Raw genomic sequence first — 19,349 nt, 5'->3', positions numbered from 1 at the left:
ACACCCATTGGCACAAGCACAACTGACATTCACACTCCGATGAATGCATCGGAGAGCAATTTCGGGTTAGTATCTTGCCCAAGGATATTTGGCATGCAGACTAGGGGAAGCCGGGAATCAAACCACCAACCTTCCGATCAGTAGATCACCTGCTCTACCACCTGAGCTACAGCCACCCAGGTAGTAGAAGATCAGCAGCAGGTTGGAGTCCAGTTTGTGCTTCCTGGAAACCGGAAGGTGTGGACCCTCTCCAACCATCACTGTTGATGTATCGGGGGCCTAAGTCAGTGCTGTGCCACCTGAAGTTGACAATGATCTCTTTGGTTTTCATAATAGTCAGTGCTTGTTTTTTCTCTGAACACTATGATGTCGACTGGGGGTGGCTGTAGCTCAGGTGGTAGAGCAGATCGGAAGGTTGGTGGTTCGATTCCTGGCTTCCCCTAGTCTACATGCCAAATATCCTTGGGCAAGATACTAACCCCAAACTGCTCTCCGATGCATCCATCGGAGTATGAATGTGTGTGAATGTTAGCTATAAAAGCACTTAGAAAAATGTGCTTGTGCGAATGGGTGAATGCAAAAGTTGTGTAAAGCGCTTTGAGTGCTCAGATGAGTAGAAAAGCGCTATATAAGAACCAGTCCATTTACCATTTAACTTCAGGTCTTCCTCTCTGTAGTCTGACTCGTCTCCCTTTGAGATAAGTCTGACTAATGTGGTGTCTTCAGCAAACTTGATCATGATGTTGTTGTTGTGGGTTGAACTGCAGTCTTAAGTTTAGAGACAATACAGGAGGGGGCTCAGCACACAGCCTTGTGGGGAGCCAGTGCTCAGCATGCGAGTGAAGGAGAGTTGGGGCCAAGTCTTACAGTCTGGGGCCGGTTGGTGAGAAAGTCAAAGGCCAAGAGTGACCAGTTTGGTGAAGAGGATATCCGGGATGATTGTATAGAAAGCTGAGCTGTAATCCACAAAGAGCATCCATCCATCCATCTGCTTATCCGGGGCTGGGTCACAGGGGCCGCAGCCCTAGCAGAGGAGCCCAGACCTCCCTCTCCTCAGCCACCTCCTCCAACTTGTCTGGGGGAACACCAAGGAGTTCCCAAGCCAGCTGAGAGATAAAATCTCTCAGCTGGCTCCATTCAATGTGGAGGAGCAGCGGCTCTACTCTGAGCCCCTCCCGGAAGACTGAACTTCTCACCCTATCTCTAAGGGAGAGGCCAGCCACCCTTCGGAGGAAGCACATTTCTGCCGCTTGTATCCGCAATCTCGTTCTTTCGGTCACTACCCACAGCTCGTGACCATTGGGGAGGGGAGGGACGTAGATCGACCAGTAAATTGAGAGCTTCGCTTTTACACTCAGCTCTCTCTTCACCACAACAGACTGGTATAGCATCCATATCACTGCAGCCGCAGCACCAATCCATCTGTCGATCTCCCACTCCCGTCACTCATGAACAAGACTCCGAGATACTTAAACTTGGTGTAACAAAGGACTGGACAGGCAGGGTTTTACTTGAGACACATGAAACACGTTATGGATCCTCATATTTCGGGGATGGACAGAAACCGGGTTAACCAGAGAGTCTATAACAAACGGACCAATGAAGGTGGGAGACAGTTTCTTTAACTCAGCTCGGAGCGGAACAAATCAGGTCCACAGCCAAACCTTTTGTCCCGGGGTGTAGGCAGGTGCGGGGGTCCGGTGACGGTCCACCAGGCGCTTATTGCGATCAGCTGTGCAAAGAAGGGCGGCCCTGGTGGCTCTCCAGGCACATCGACACCTCCGTAGATGCTGCTGGAAAGAGGGGACAAAGTGCTCACCTTCGACGGCCGGAAAGAGAGGTGTTCCAAAACATTGGAGAAGCAGTAATATTGTCATGTAGTGCTAAAATGCACCCTTTCAGTTTTGTTGACTTAGAAGTTAATTCATTTGATAAAGGTGCAAAAAGTTCATAAAATGTGATTATAAAATGTGAGGGATCTCATTATTCTGTTGAAGTATTAATGTTTTAAGAAGTTGATATATTTTTCTGAGAAATAATTCAAGTTGAAATATCTTAAAAAGAAGAACAGTTAAAAGCGAGGGATAAATATGGGAGAGTTAATCTTACAAGTTCATTTATTCTTAAAAGGGTAAATATAAGGTATATTTTCTGTTGCACTAAAACCTTGCGTGATGTAACTCAGGGGCGATTCTAAGATCAGAGCTTTGGGGGTGCTGAGCACCCAGAGAGCTGCCCAGCCAGGCAAGATAAACCTGTCTCTGTCAGTCCCTGCATCCTTAAATGTTGTCCCGAGTTCTCTCTGACTGTCACTTTGGTGCATTTAAACCCCCGTTCCTCCCTGTCCTCATCGTCTGTTGTCTTCATCTCCGTTATCAGTCATCATAATTTTACCATCTCTGTGCAAGTCTGCAAATTTCTTTATTAATATAAGATTCTTAAATTCATCAAGTCTCTCTGTACCTGGGTCCTCGTCACAAAACATGACATGACTGTTTTGTACATTTTAACACAATTTAATCCCACATTTGTGAAAGAAAAGCAAAACACTTTTTTGAAAAGTCTGTAACAAAACCATGAAATCTGATCAAGCTTATTTAAATGCTGCAAAAGAAGAATGGATTGGAATAGAAAAAATACATATCCTAACCTTAATTACTGGGGGAGAATTATGAATGATGCTCATAGTGAGTAAAAAGTAAACTGAGTGCATTTTTTGGACAGAGATTCACTTTTAATGTGTATGTATAATATAATACAGATACATAAAAAACACTCCCAAAACAGAATTATTGCAAATAAATTATTACAAAATATTAATAAAAACTATAAAAATGGAGGCAACTTTGCCTGTGGTAGAATTTATACAATGTATGAAAAAAATCTTTATTGCAGACCCTAATTTTACTAATTTAATAATACAAATTTTGTGTTGTAAGATTTATGAGTTTCATGCTTTCATAGTGGTACTTAGGAGAGCTTGACATTTTTATCAGGTGGTACACACTGTAAAAAGTTTGAGAAACACTGATAAGTTAAGTGTATGTGTGCTTTTGGAAAACATTTAAAGCTGCTGTACAGAATCTTTGAAACAAGCTAGCTTAAAACATTTTTAGAATATAAACAGAGCATCTGCTTCTCTTTACAGCTCCTCACTCCACCAGGGCTCTTTGGCAGTTTCTGATAGTGTGCAAATGTGATGTACATACTGCGGCAGTCATACAGACAACTGGACGGTCCAAAAGTTGGCCTACCTATTACTGGCTGAGGTTTCAGTAGAGTTGTGGCTGAACCACATAAAAATATATCATTAATTTTAATCTCCCCAATCAATTACAATGTTATGTTGGAATGTTGTTAAAGAGGGTCAAAAATGTTTCAACCCAGTTTGTTTAGCAGATTCTGTATAGCAGCTTTATTATAGGGAGAACACAACTTCCAGATTGTATGTGTACTTTCAACCAAAAGGCAAATAACCAAACCACATGAACATCTAATAAAAGATATAAACATTGAAACACTGATCCAACATTATTCTTGATTGACGGATCATTTGATCTTACACTTTTACCTGAACGTGGCTCCTTTTTTTGAAAAAACTTCCTTATATCCATTATGAACCTGGCTGTCTCTCTGTACACAAACACACAAACACACACACACAACAGGAGTTATAAGGTTAATGGGCATTCAGTCAGTTAGCTAGTTAGTATCCATTTCAAACAGGACAGTGGTAACAACAGTAGGCTACGGACAATTTTAAGTTTTAGATTTTAAAAAGGCTTTATACATTTCATGATGGTTGAGACATTGTATAACTAAAATAATTTGTTATACTTGAGCAATACTTGACTGAAAGATGAGTGATGGAAGAAGCATAGATAAAATAGTAATGTATGCACTCTGAACTGTGTGCATAGATTGGTTTTTGACCAGGACTGGATCATTCGAGATCTGAACCCTGTGGGTTCAGTGGCGAGCCAATCCCAAGAGAGTGACTGTAGACGGACCAGAGTACGGTGTGGCCAGCCGTGGGATCCATCTTCAGCGAACCTCAGGACTATAACTACATTCCTTGACACAGATAAGACTAACACTTTAAAAATCTACCCGGGTTGTCATGATCCTGGGCCATGTTGGCCCAGTATTCTTAGTTCTCATGTGTCTTTGTATTCAGTTCCCTGTTTAGGCTCTGTTTCCTGAGTTGCCCTGTTGTGTTGTTCCCTGAGTGTTTTCCCTTCATGGCTTTTACCCCCTGTGTGCCCCTCTGTGTATTCATGAGCCCTCGTCCCCTTTCGTGTTTATTCCGTGTCTCCCCTGCCCGTTATGTTGGTGTTCTACTCGTGCTCTCTCTCCTCCTGTCTGAACCTCTGTACTTCCTGTTTCACCTCTCCCGTCAGTGTTGTGTTCACTCCTGCCATGTCTCGTGATTATTATCAGTGTCACCTGTGTTCCCCGTGTGCTCCCACTTCCCTCGTTAACCCTCTGTGTATTTATGTCTGCGTCTCCCTCAGTTCTGTGTCGCGTTCTCCCTCATGTTGTGTGGATCTTCCTGTGTCTTCCTGCGAGTGTTAGTTTACTTTTTCCCAGTTAGTTCTGTATTTCCTGTATTCTGCCGTGCCAGCATTAAAGCTGTGTTTCTCGAGTTCATCCCCGTGTCTATGAGTTTTTGCATTTGGGTCCTCATCCTGCCTGCCACACAGCGACCCTTGACACGGGTAGTGTTAGAACCAGTGGACAGAAACACACACACACCACACACAGACAGGGATCTCTAATTTAGAGGAAGCTCTTTAATTAAAACTCTTTGGAGAATTTCCTTAAAGAGGATGTTTGGTTTTGATTTTATTTTTGAGCCCTTTAATGTGCGTTTGTGCACTGTAGGAAGACAGGCAGGGTTTGTAAATGTAAGAAGATTTTTTACATAATACAATATAATCAAGTGTGCCTTATATTCAAGTGTTCATATATTTCAACATAACCAAGCTTATTGTTAAAGAGAACAATGATGTATTCCTTACTTCAGTGTGTGAGATGTCAGATAAGCATGATATATTTCTGTATTCGTTATTTCAGAGTGCGTGGGTGTGAAGTCAGATAAGCACTGAGCTAACGTCTAACCTCTCTCCAACTTCTCAGAGAAGAGGAAGTACTATGTAACCTGCTTTGTCCTATAAATAAAGCAAGCAAGCCTGCAATCGGTGTGTGTGTCTTCTCAGGGACATTCACCCGTGCGCACGTTCTTAAAACTCTCTGAGTTGGTCTGTAGTGTCTTATTTCTCTTACTTGTGATAGAACAAATGTGTACCCCTGACAGTAAACTTTACAACTTTCAATACAGTTTCTATTCAAATCACATCTTATCTATCATTGTGTGGTGCCTTCTCTGCTGATCCTTTCAAGGCTCCATAGTCTTACCTAGAACTTTCTGATACTAGTCCAAAGTTGTCGAGACAATATTTTAATGCGTATCTCATATTATTTAATTGTAATACCTGTTACACTATTGTGGGCATACTCAACCCATGGGAGTTGCTCACTCCAAGTTGTCTGATTGGTGGATGCCAAGCACCGGAGGCCCGCCTCGAGTTCCTGATTGGCCCGTTCTTTCTGGCCATTAGTCTGAGGGTGGAAACCAGAGGAGAGACTGACCTGCACTCCGAGGGCGTTGCAGAATGCTTTCCAGACCCGTGATGTGAACTGCGGCCCCCTATCAGAGACGATGTCCGTGGGGATTCCGTGAAGGCGAAAGACATGGTTAATCAGGAGTCGAGCTATTTCTAAAGCACTGGGGAGCTTGGGGAGGGGGACAAAGTGAGCAGCTTTCGAAAAACGATCAATGACAGTAAGGATGACTGAGTTACCTGATGAGGAAGGGAGGCCCGTGATGAAGTCCATTGCAATGTGTGACCACGGGCGGCCAGGGGTCGGTAGAGGTTGGAGAAGGCCGGAAGATGGCTGATTGACGCTCTTGTTTTGAGCGCATGTAGGAGGGGCAGCAATGTATTCGCGGACGTCCTTAGCTGAAGACGGCCACCAGGCGAAGCGTTGGAGGAAGGTAATGGTGCGGTGGACCCCAGGGTGGCAGGTGAACTTGGCCGTGTGAGCCCAATACAAAACTCGTGATCTGACAGTAGAGGGAACAAAGAGTAGGCCCGGGGGACCCATACCCGTACAGGGTCCGGTTCCGTTCGTTGGGCCTCTCGAATAGCTGACTCAATCTCCCAGGTTTTTGCCCCGACAACACACGTGGAAGGAAGAATGGGGGCGTCCTGAGCAGCGTCTTCGGAGGTGGGAAATTGGCGTGAGAGGGAATCGGGTTTGACATTACGAGAGCCGGGTCTGTAGGTGATTGTGAATTGGAATCTGGTGAGAAACAGAGGCCACCTAGCTTGCCTGGTGTTGAGTCGTTTTGCGGACCGGATGTATTCCAAGTTTTTGTGGTCCGTCCAAACCACGAACGGGCAGCTCCCTCCAACCAGTGATGCCACTCTTCTAAGGCCAGCTTGATGGCCAATAGCTCTCAGTTCCCCACATCATAAGTATCAGAAGTAAGCACAAGGATGAAGCTTACCGCCTTGTCACTGGGAGAGCACCGCCCCCACTCCTGCGTCCGAGGCATCCACCTCCATCAACGAAGGGTTGACTGAGATCAGGTTGGATGAGGATGGGTGCAGAGGCAAAGCGCTCCTTCAGGCAAGAGAAAGCCTGGCGAGCCGGTTCATCCCAGCGGAAGGGGACCTTGGGTGAGGTGAGACGAGTCAGGGGTAGAGCGAGCTGGCTATAGTTGCGGATGAAACCGCGATAAAAGTTAGCGAAACCCAAGAAACTCTGAAGCTGCTTGCGATGGGATGGAGTGGGCCAGTTTAACACAGCCTGAACTTTGGAGGGGTCCGCTCTCAGGTTACCTTGTTCAATGACATAGCCCAGGAAAGAGACTGTGGAAGCATAAAACTCACATTTTTCCCCCTTCACGAAGAGACGGTTTTCCAGGAGGTGTTGGAGGACCTGCCTGACATGGTGTTTTTGTTCAGAGACAGAATGAGAGAAAATGAGGATGTCATCCAGATAAACGAAGACGAAGTGGTTAATGAAGTCCTGCAGTACGTCGTTTACCAGGGCCTGAAAAACAGCTGGGGCATTGGTGAGACCAAACGGCATGACAAGATATTCAAAATGACCAAGGTGATTGTTGAAGGCTGTTTTCCATTCATCCCCCTCCCTTATTCTTACCAGATGGTACGCGTTGCGCAGGTCCAGCTTAGTGAAGATGGTGGCCCCCTGAAGGAGCTCGAAGGCAGAATGAGTGAGTGAAAATTAGTGAGTGGATATTTATTCATCACTGAGATGTTGTTAAGGCCCTGATAATCAATACAAGGTCGTAAGCTCTTGTCTTTCTTGGCAACGAAGAAGAATCCGGCGGCCACAGAAGATGACGAGGGGCGAATGAGACCTGCGGTGAGTGATTCGTTGATGTATTTTTCTATACTTTCACGTTCGGGCTGAGACAGACTGTATAGGCGGCTGGTAGGGAGAGGTGCGCCTGGAAGAAGATCAATGCCGCAGTCATACGGCTGATGCGGAGGAAGCGAGCGTGCTCTATCCTTGCAAAACACTTGTTTGAGATCATGGTAGACGGGTGGCACGGAGGAGAGGTCCGGCGGCTTGGAGAGAGAAGAATTGGTTAGTGGTTCGGAAGAGGGGGTGGCAGCTTTCAGACAGGACATGTAACAATCCTCCCCCCCACCCCACCTTTTTCCAATCGATAACAGGGTTATGTTGATGCAACCACGGGTAACCCAGAACTAGTGGCATGAGCGGAGCTTGAAACACATACAGCTGTATAGTCTGGGAATGATTGCCAGAGAGAGTCAGTAAAACGGGCTCAGTGATATGAGTGATGTTAGGAAGCCACTGGCCACTGAGGGCGGTGACTTGGAGTGACTGTGGCAGAGGCTCAGAATTCAGATTTAATCGTCGGGCCAGCGAAGTGTCAATAAAGTTCTGTTCCGCTCCTGAATCGATTAGAGCCTTAAGAGGGTGGACCTGAAGCTGCACCGTTAATTTAGCTGCTGGCATGAGCCGTGGAGGAGACTGTGAACTAGAGCCCACGCCCACCCGTATTCTCATCTCTACTGCAGCCTTTTGGCAGAGACGTGCAAACATTGGCAACATGACCCTTACGGCTGCAATAGAAACACTCACCGGCCCTCCACCGACGGTGCCTTTCCTCAGGGGAAAGGCGAGAGCGACCCAGCTGCATAGGTTGCTCACCCTCCTCCATGTTGTGCGACTCCGAATCTCTTCCGCCACTCGTGGCGCTTCCGCCCGATGCTGCTTCGCCGTGTCCCAGAGACCTCTGGGAAACATAGTCCTCAGTTCTGCGTCGCGCACGTAAATGCCCGTCCACCTTTACACACAACGTTATCACATCAGACAAAGTTTTAGGTAACTCTCTTATCACTAGTTCGCCCTTTAACTCATCACACACGTTGTTCAACAAAGTACTTATCAATGCTGGCTGCCCCCACCCGGTCTCTTCGGCCAACGTCCAGAACAAAATGAAGTATTCCGCCATACTTCGTCTTCCCTGCTTAAGATTTAGTAAATGGTGAGATGCTGCATCAGCGCCAGTAGCTCTCTCAATCACACATTTAAATTTAGCAAGAAAATCCTGGTATGCTGACGTCAGTTCTCAAAACAGCTTGAGCCCAGGTTAAAGCCGGTCCGCGTAAGAGCTGGACAAAAAAGGCAATCTTAGCCTCGTCAGTTTCATATGTCCTCCGCAACTGTCTAAACTTTGGGTCAGAAAGCCGGCACATTTGTGAAACTCACCCGCGAAGGGTTCCGGTGTTGGCAAATCTCGCTCCGGGGGCTCCAGGGAGTGGGATGAGGCGAAGCCAAAGGCCCGGGTGCCGGAAGCTCAGAAGCCGGTAACTGTGAGGAGACAGAGGGAGGAGAGGCTGCTGGGCTTACCAGGGGTACGCGCTGAGCAAGGACCTGCGTTAGAGCGGTCAACTGCTGATTGATGAGCTGCAGCATTTGTTCGTGACGTTCCAAAACCTCCTCGGCCGTAAGGACGCGCTGCTGGGCGGCAGAGTCCGCTGACTCCATATTCTGGCTGGATCGTTATGTTAAGGTTCAATGCAGGGGACTCAAACGCAGGACTCCTGAATCAGCTGAATAGAAGGGAAATCCAAGGGGGAAGTCACTCGCTCTCCAACTCTCCACATACACGACAACAGTCCTTCTTTTCACACTTGACACACAGATTCACACGGGAAAGGTAATCCAGGGGCACTGTAGATAAGGAGACAGGAATGAGAACGATATTCACAAAAGACACATGACTTATCTTGAGCTGTAGCTTGACTTTCACTGACGCGTGGTAGACAACGATCCAGCGAAGACCAGCAGTCACCTCCTGGCTTAAATGCTGTTCACCTTGATGGGCATCAGCTGTGTTCTTTTCCGTGGGCGTGGGCCGAGGGCGTAAACCCACAATGAGTTCCGCCCCGGCGACGGAGAGGAGGAGAGAGAGAGAGCGCGAGAGAGAGAAAAAGACAGAAAAGGCCGATCAGCGTCTCGCCGATCCCCCAGGCCATGACACTTGGGGCAGGAACTCGTCCCTGACTTGAAGTGGGCCCTCCACCCTTTTCCAGCTGAGGACCGTGGCCTCAGATTTGGAGGTGCAGATTCTCATTCCCACTGCTTCAAACTCAGCTTTGAACCGTTCCAAAGCGAGCAGAAGGCCATCACCCGATGAAGCCAACAGAACCACAAAGTAGAGATGAGATTCTGAGAACACCCACAAAGAGCATTTGGACGTAGCTTTGCCACTGCTCCAGGTGGCTCAGCACAGAGTGGAGAGCTACATTGATGGCATCTTCTATGGATCTGTTCGCATAATTTGCAAACTGGTAATCACTGGTCTGATCCACAATGAAGACAAGTCCACGTACAGACAGGAGGTGGACCAGCTGTTCCACTGTTGCAGTCAGAACCACCCGGACCCGACTGTGGACGTGACAGTGAACCTTCAGACTCGCCCTAACTATCCTTAAAAATAGAGTACTTACCGTGGATCACTTCAGACTCCTAGGGCCCACCTTTCCACGCGATCTGAAGTGGTCCCCACATATAGACTCTATCCAGAAGAAGGCCCAGCAGAGGTTGTGGTTCCTGCAGCAACTCAGAATATACTACCAGATCTCTGAGACCATGGTTTTACGCAAAAAAACCTTAAATTTACTCTTTTCTGGGCTGGAGGAAAAGGGGGTGATCGTGGTGCAACGATAAGGTTACATCACTCTGCAGAAAATTGGAGAAGCACCTGGGATAGAATCTTTCCATTATGGAATAGGAAAGGTAGAGAGTGAGCAGGCGGCAGAGTAACAGGTAAGTAGCAGGTAACAGGTGCAAACAAGTCTTTTTTCCACAGAGTTACTAAGAGGCAAAGACAAAGCAACATTCACAAGAACTTCTTACTGTCTTACTAGTGACTTCAGCAAACCTCAGAGAGCCTGATCATTATCACTGAAGCAACAATGATCTGACTGGACTACGAAGGACTACAAACGAAAAACAGAAGAAAACCACAACAAGTCCTAGACAATTATGTTTAATTGGCATAAATGTAAGAAATTCCTAACAGTATTATGAAGAAAGCATTTTTTAAATAAAGTTGTAAAACTTTTTAATATTTCTTTTTCAAGAACCTGCAGGTTTGTTTTATTATGTGTTTAGTACATGATACATATTAAATCCCCTGTGATCTTCCAAAGCTGTGAGCTTTCATTCCAGATCAATGATTGGCTGGTTTGAAATCCCAGCTCACGTGTTGCTGTTATCTGTACCTGATAGAGGAGAGAGGAGAACAGAGACCAGATACAGTGAGCGAATAAGCTTCACTTACATCTCTCAATCACAATGAATAATGTTTCTGTAATAACAATGTTTTTTCTTTCAGGTTTCAATGAAACAGTCAGTCACAGGTTTGTTCTCTTTTTCCTCAGTTTGTTGTGTTACTGCATCATTTGCCTGCTAAATGTTTCTCTCATTGTGATCATCATCTTGGACAGCAACCTCCATGAATCAATGTATATTCTGCTCTGTGTCTTTTGCATCAATGCACTTTATGGAACAGCAGGTTTCTACCCCAGATTTCTCTGGGATCTCCTCTCTGATGTTCATCTCATCTCATATTATGGTTGCCTTATTCAGAATCAGGTAGTTTACTCTTTTATCTGTGGTGAACTGTCGATTCTTGCACTCATGGCATATGACAGATATGTGGCCATATGTCAGCCACTGAAGTACCACTCTATCATGACAAAGCAAAGAGTCATAAGGTTTGCATGTTTTTTGTGGTTCACAACTTTCTGCATTATGGCTGTGAATACCTTTCTAACATTTAGATTGAAGTTATGCAGCCCGTATATTTCCAGACTCTTCTGTGTGAACTGGAGTATTGTTCAACTCGCTTGTTTCCCAGCACAAACTGCAATCAATGCTATATCTGCAAATATTACAATAATTATTTATTTGCTTCATGGTGCTTTTATAGTTTGGTCCTATATGTATATCATTCAAACATGTCTCAGGTCTATAGAAAACAGAGCAAAGTTCATGCAAACATGTGTCCCACATCTCGTCTCATTATTTACTTTTGTTGTAGCAATACTTACTGATGTTATAAGTATGCGACTGGGTTCGAAAGAGTTGCCTCGGACCCTTCAAAACTTTGTAGCAATAGAATTTCTTGTCATTCCTCCTATTATGAATCCTCTGATTTACGGTTTCAAACTGACCAAAATTCGGAAAAAATTTTATAGTGTTGTTATTTTAAAAAGAACTAATTTTTGTTTTATTCGATCAGAAAATAGTTTCACACACAGCTAAGTGTCACACCCATTGTTTGACATCCATTTTAAAATAAGTCCAAAAAAATGTTTAATTTTTACTGAAATTTGTGTTTTATTTGGAGTTGTCTGAAAACATGTCTATTGATGTGAGCGGATATGACGTTTTATTATTTATCTGCATTTCCCAGATGATTTACATTTTGTAGATGTCTTTGCACTAAATGTATTTTTGATGGTCACCTGCCTAATTACCAAAAAAACACTGATATGTAGAAAGGCTGTAAATTTCACTCTCTTTCTTCTCATTACCGTTCAAGGAAATAACAGGCACCGTGGAGACTGCACATGTGAAAAGGATTAAAAGACAAACTGTTTTAGATGTGGCAGCACTATCAGAGTGTCAATCTATTTTGATATTATGCTGTCTTATAAATCTGATCCACAACCACATGGATGTGAAGCAGTTTTAGTAGTTTTCTCAGTTTTATCCTCTTTCTCTTCAACACTTATTGAAACAGTCAGAGGTTTTAGCAACTGGACCAGTTTTTGAATTTCTGCTTAATCAAACATGAAATCCGTTTTTACTTAACACTTGTACAATTAAATGGCTTTTCCATTGTTTGAAGGATTGAAAGTTGAAGCTGAAGATGTACTGTGCAAATCAGTTTTTCTACATGACAAAATGTTTCTTTTTACTGTATTAAGTAAAAAGAAATGAGAAATCTGTTAAATAGTAAGAAATAAATGTGTACAGTTGCAAAAAAAAAAAAAGATCTGGTAGCTCATTTCTCAGCAGCAGGTGAGGCCAAGAAGCACCACATCCCACACACAAACTACCAGCAAAGGCCTCCTCAATAGGCGTGTTCTCTCCCTGCTGTTCTTGACCCTCTAAACTGATTGACTAGAATGCCTTTTATTGTCACTATAAACATGTACAAAGAGATTGAGAGCATCTCCTACCCAGTGCAGACATGTGGGAAAAGAAGAAAGGGGGGTGAGGTGCACAGTTCTGTGGCACTGTATACATATTGTAAATGGCCTGTATTTTGTAAAGCGCTTTACTTAGTCCCTACGGACCCCAAAGCACTTTACACATTCAGTCATCCACCCATTCACACACTGGTGATGGCAGCTACATTGTAGCCACAGCCACCCTGGGGCGCACTGACAGAGGCGAGGCTGCTGAACACTGGCGCCACCGGGCCCTCTGACCACCACCAGTAGGCAACGGGTGAAGTGTCTTGCCCAAGGACACAAAGACCGAGACTGTCCAAGCCGGGGCTCGAACCGGCAACCGTCCGATTACAAGACGAACTCCCAACTCTTGAGCCACAATCGTCCCACTCCAAGTCCCCGCCCTCAGTGGCCAGCAGCTTCCTAACATCACTCATATCACTGAGCCCGTTCCACTGACTCTCTCTGGCAATCATTCCCAGACTATACAGCTGTACAGGGAATGCAGAATTATTAGGCAAGTTGTATTTTTGAGGAATAATGTTATTATTGAACAACAACCATGTTCTCAATGAACCCAAAAAACTCATTAATATCAAAGCTGAATGTTTTTGGAAGTAGTTTTTAGTTTGTTTTTAGTTTTAGCTATTTTAGGGGGATATCTGTGTGTGCAGGTGACTATTACTGTGCATAATTATTAGGCAACTTGACAAAAAACAAATATATACCCATTTCAATTATTTATTTTTACCAGTGAAACCAATATAACATCTCCACATTCACAAATATACATTTCTGACATTCAAAAACAAAACAAAAACAAATCATCGACCAATATAGCCACCTTTCTTTGCAAGGACACTCAAAAGCCTGCCATCCATGGATTCTGTCAGTGTTTTGATCTGTTCACCATCAACATTGCGTGCAGCAGCAACCACAGCCTCCCAGACACTGTTCAGAGAGGTGTACTGTTTTCCCTCCTTGTAAATCTCACATTTGATGATGGACCACAGGTTCTCAATGGGGTTCAGATCAGGTGAACAAGGAGGCCATGTCATTAGTTTTTCTTCTTTTATACCCTTTCTTGCCAGCCACGCTGTGGAGTACTTGGACGCGTGTGATGGAGCATTGTCCTGCATGAAAATCATGTTTTTCTTGAAGGATGCAGACTTCTTCCTGTACCACTGCTTGAAGAAGGTGTCTTCCAGAAACTGGCAGTAGGACTGGGAGTTGAGCTTGACTCCATCCTCAACCCGAAAAGGCCCCAATCTTGAGATATTTCTTGGCCCAGTCTTGACGTTTCAGCTTGTGTGTCTTGTTCAGTGGTGGTCGTCTTTCAGCCTTTCTTACCTTGGCCATGTCTCTGAGTATTGCACACCTTGTGCTTTTGGGCACTCCAGTGATGTTGCAGCTCTGAAATATGGCCAAACTGGTGGCAAGTGGCATCTTGGCAGCTGCACGCTTGAGTTTTTTCAGTTTATGGGCAGTTATTTTGAGCCTTGGTTTTTCCACACGCTTCTTGCGACCCTGTTGACTATTTTGAATGAAATGCTTGATTGTTCGATGATCACGCTTCAGAAGCTTTGCAATTTTGAGGCTGCTGCATCCCTCTGCAAGATATCTCACTATTTTTGACTTTTCTGAGCCTGTCAAGTCCTTCTTTTGACCCATTTTGCCAAAGGAAAGGACGTTGCCTAATAATTATGCACACCTGATATAGGGTGTTGATGTCATTAGACCACACCCCTTCTCATTACAGAGTTGCACATCACCTAATATGCTTAATTGGTAGTAGGCTTTCGAGCCTATACAGCTTGGAGTAAGACAACATGCATGAAGAGGATGATGTGGACAAAATACTCATTTGCCTAATAATTCTGCACTCCCTGTATGTGTTTCAAGCTACACTCACGCTACTAGTTCTGGGTTACCCGTGGTTGCATCAACATAACCCTGTTATCTATTGGAAAAAACTCTTGAGCCACGATCGCCCAGTCATATGAGCAGGTCAATATCAAAAAATATCAAATATACAAATATTGGAAAGAAATAAATAGTCTATATTTACAGTGAGGTATTTGACATAAATTAAATATTGCACAGTGGTGGTAGTGTTTGTATATTCTGTGTATAGAGGGGAGGCTTGAATTGGGGGGTGAAACTGTGTCGTTGGTTCATGTGTGAGTTCAGGGTGCTCATGGCTTTTGCAAAGGAACTGTTCCTAAGTCTGTCAGTGTTTGTGCTGATGCACCTGTAGCGCTTCCCTGAGGGAAGTAGATCGAACAGGTCAAAACCTGGGTGGCAGCTGCCCTTGATGATGTTTGTTGCTCTGTTGAGGCAGCGGGTGAAACAATTGTCCGCCAAGGAGGGGAGAGGGCAGCCAATAATCTTCTATGCTGCCTTGATTACACTGTGAAACTTCACTCTGTTCCCATCTTTGAGATAAGTCTGACTAATGTGGTGTCTTCAGCAAACTTGATCATGATGTTGTTGTTGTGGGTCGAACTGCAGTCTTAGGTTTAGAGACAATACAGGAGGGGGCTCAGCACACAGCCTTGTGGGGAGCCAGTGCTCAGCATGCGAGTGGAGGAGAGATGGGGGCCAAGTCTCACAGTCTGGGGCCGGTTGGTGAGAAAGTCAAAGGCCAAGAGTGACCAGTTTGGTGAAGAGGATATCCGGGATGATTGTATAGAAAGCTGAGCTGTAATCCACAAAGAGCATCCATCCATCCATCTGCTTATCCGGGGCTGGGTCACAGGGGCCGCAGCCCTAGCAGAGAAGCCCAGACCTCCCTCTCCTCAGCCACCTCCTCCAGCTTATCTGGGGGAACACCAAGGAGTTCCCAAGCCAGCTGAGAGATAAAATCTCTCTAGTGTGTCCCAGGTCTGCCTCGGGGCCTCCTCCTGGTGGGACATGCCCGAAACACCTCATTCAGGAGGTGCCCAGGATGCTTGAACAACCTCAAATGGCTCAATTCAACGTGGAGGAGCAGCTGCTCTACTCTGAGCCCCTCCCGGAAGACTGAACTTCTCACCCTATCTCTAAGGAAGAGGCCAGCCACCCTTTGGAGGAAGCCCATTTCTGCCGCTTGTATCCGCAATCTCGTTCTTTCGATCACTACCCACAGCTCATGACCATAGGGGAGGGGAAGGACGTAGATCGACCAGTATATTGAGAGCTTCGCTTTTACACTCAGCTCTCTCTTCACCACAACAGACTGGAATAGTGTCCATATCACTGCAGCCGCAGCACCAATCCGTCTGTCGATCTCCCGTCTCTCGTCACTCATGAACAAGACCCTGAGATACTTAAACTTGGGGCAGGAACTCGTCCCTGACCTGAAGTGGGCACTCCACTCTTTTCCGGCTGAGGACCATGGCCTCAGATTTGGAAGTGCTGATTCTCATTCCCACTGCTTCACACTCAGCTTTGAACCGTTCCAAAGCGAGCAGAAGGCCATCACCTGATGAAGCCAACAGAACCACAAAGTAGAGATGAGATTCTGACAAACCCCACAAAGAGCTTTCTGACGTACTTTGCCGCTGCTCCAGGTGGCTCAGCACAGAGTGGAGAGCTACGTTGATGGCATCTTCTATGGATCTGTTCGCATGATTTGCAAACTGGTAATCACTGGTCTGATCCACAATGAAGACGAGTCCGCATAGAAACAGGATGTGGACCAGCTGTTCCACTGTTGCAGTCAGAACCACCCAGACCCAACCGTGGAGGTGGCAGTGAACCTTCAGACTCACCCTAACTATCCTCAAAAATAGAGTACTTACCGTGGATCACTTCAGATTCCTAGGATCCACCTTTCCACATGATCTGAAGTGGTCCCCACATATAGACTCTATCCAGAAGAAGGCCCAGCAGAGGTTGTGGTTCCTGCAGCAACTCAGAATTTACAACCTGATCTCTGAGACCATGGTTTTATGCAAAAAAAACCCCTTTGATTTACTCATTTCTGGGCTGGAGGAAAAGGGGGTGATCGTGGTGCAACAATAAGGTTACATCACTCTGCAGAAAATTGGAAAAGCACCTGGGATGGAATCTTTCCATTGTGGAATAGGAAAGGTAGAGAGTGAGCAGGCGGCAGAGTAACAGGTAAGTAGCAGGTAACAGGTGCAAACAAGTCTTTTTTCCACAGAGTTACTAAGAGGCAAAGACAAAGCAACATTCACAAGAACTTCTTACTGTCTTACTAGTGACTTCAGCAAACCTCAGAGAGCCTGATCCTTATCACTGAAGCAACAATGATCTGACTGGACTACGAAAGACTACAATGAAAAACAGAAGAAAACCACAACAAGCCCTGGACAATTATGTTTAATTGGCATAAATGTAAAAAATTCCTAACAGTATTATGAAGAAAGCATTTTTTAACCCCTGGAGGGTCCTAGAAAAATGCATACACTATCGGACCTAGAGCCACAAATCGACCACGCCATGAAAAGTGCCATAAAATATCTATATATTAATATTTTTTTCCACTTTAAATTAGCCAATCTTTTAGACCTACTTCTCCTTGAAATATTCATATCAAGTTTTAATTACATTTCGCGGATTTTAACCCTTTATATCCCAGTTTCGTCACATGGCCGCACTGTTTTTTTAGCCCCAAAAAACAAAGAAATCAAATATTTCCCAAAAGATACAATTCCAAGGCCCGGACTCCCGAGTACCACCAACATTCGGAAGATGGCCCATTATTTGGTTGTAATGACCGTGGAATGGGAAATAGCGTTTATAATGGGTTTCAATGGGGCACAAATCGACCACTAGGACCAATAGTGTAAGTTTATCTGTAGCTTAGCCACTGAAGCTAATTTCCGGAAGTCATACTGAAATTTTAACAGTAAATGTGACCGAACTTTTTTTTGCAGACTTTCGCTATATTCCATTCAACACTGTGCAAATGGCATGTAATCGAAATTTGAAAATAGCCACAAATTGACCCAAGACTCTCTTAAATAAAGTTGTAAAACGTTTTAATATTTCTTTTTCAAGAACCTGCAGGTTTGTTTTATTATGTGTTTAGTAGGGGTGCAACGATATTCGTATCGATATTGAACCGTTCGATACAGTGCTTTCGGTTCGGTACGCATATGTATCGAACAATACAACATTTGTAATTTATTTTATCAACTTTCCTTCTGACGATGCTGTCTGTGTGGAGTGCTCAGTGAATCTGCGTTCGACTACTCCGCCTAGGCTGCACTGTCGAGCGCAGATCCACTGAGCGCTCCACACAGACAGCATAGTCAGAAGGAAGAGCGCAGGGCAAGCTAGCGAGACAGAAGTTAAGCTCTCTTTGCAACATGGACCTCCCCCACCCTCATTCAGATCTGGCGTTTGGAATTATTTTGGTTTTCATGTGACGTATGACCCTGAAGGTAAGCGCGTCATGGACTAAAGTAAAACAGTATGTTGGATGTGCCACGCAATGCTCAATTACATGGGTGGGAGCTAGTGTGTTAGCGCAGTTAGCTCGTTAACATGTTGGCCGTCTAGCCCCATGCACGGGGCTATCAGGGGTAGCTCGTTAACGGAGATTTGCCGTGTTGTGGCGTTAAGGTCATTTTAACGAGGTTAACCTGAAAGCACTAGTGGGAACACAACGAATATGACTGCACATCGACGTCCCGGGGCTAGCGATTTTTCCAGTCGGGCTACCAAAATCTATCTCTGCCCTGCCCGTCGGGCTATTGTAGGAAGGAAAAATCAATGCTTTTGCATTCTTTCGGAAATGTAGCTGGGTAATTATGTAATTGGCATCGGTGAGCCACTGTCAATATGTGACATATTGAAATCGAGTTTGAATTTGCGCTTGTTTTTTTGCTTTCACTTTGCAATCGCGTGAACTGTGTATAGAGAGCAACAGTACTGATTGGTGAGTGATGATAATTTGTGCACCAATTCCTCTGACATCGTCTTATCAATCGTTAGCTTACTACGCAAACATGACAAGTGAAATCTCCCGCAGCTTAAACATGTGAGAGGTTGATCGCGCAGAAAATCGCTGAGCTTATGTGAGTGCGTGTGTAAAAGCAGCAGGATTTATATTTCAGTTCTGCTGAGCCAAATAAGACAGGTCAGGGTGAAGAAGTGACAGCCAAAGAAAAGCTTACCACAAAACAGAAAAGTTATGACAAATCAGACTATAAGGCAAAAAGAAAGTGCAGCTTTATGGTTTCATGGACAAAATAATTTCTGTGGCTGCAATATGACGAGCTAAATAACCAGGGCTGCACATAAGTGGTCCGCAGGTGCGCATTCGCTGTCAAAATAAAAAACACGCACAAGGGTTAGGGTTAAATTTAAAAACTGTACTTTTGAGTTAAAATATATATTTATAATTTTAATAAATGACAAATTAAAAAGGCATAAACATTTTTTTTTGTATCGAAAAAATATCGAACTGTGACACCAAAGTATCGAACCGAACCGTGAATTTTGTGTATCGTTGCACCCCTAGTGTTTAGTACATGATACATATTAAATCCCCTGTGATTTTCCAAAGCTGTGAGCTTT

The 19,349-nt window shown here is 44.7% G+C and overlaps 1 protein-coding gene across 1 annotated transcript; it reads left to right on the top strand.

Annotated features, from left to right (window-relative positions):
- Positions 1–10,917: 10,917 nt before the first annotated feature.
- On the top strand, positions 10,918–12,044 carry LOC146691336 (olfactory receptor 2K2-like). Its single transcript, XM_085435410.1, has one exon. The coding sequence runs from the start codon at positions 10,930–10,932 to the stop codon at positions 11,899–11,901; it is 972 nt and encodes a 323-aa protein (XP_085291536.1). The 5' UTR covers positions 10,918–10,929; the 3' UTR covers positions 11,902–12,044.
- Positions 12,045–19,349: the final 7,305 nt, after the last annotated feature.

The sequence above is a fragment of the Copadichromis virginalis genome, linkage group LG16 (assembly GCF_057382275.1).
Source record: "Copadichromis virginalis isolate Kocher_CV1m ecotype Utaka linkage group LG16, C_Virginalis_male_GT1.1, whole genome shotgun sequence".
Lineage (NCBI taxonomy): Eukaryota > Metazoa > Chordata > Actinopteri > Cichliformes > Cichlidae > Copadichromis > Copadichromis virginalis.
Note: the sequence above shows the minus strand (reverse complement) of the source record. Positions and strands in the feature narration are given on the sequence as shown.

Coding starts and splice junctions, on each gene's coding strand:
- LOC146691336 (XM_085435410.1), top strand. CDS start 10,930: ATGAATAATGTTTCTGTAATAACAATGTTTTTTCTTTCAGGTTTCAAT.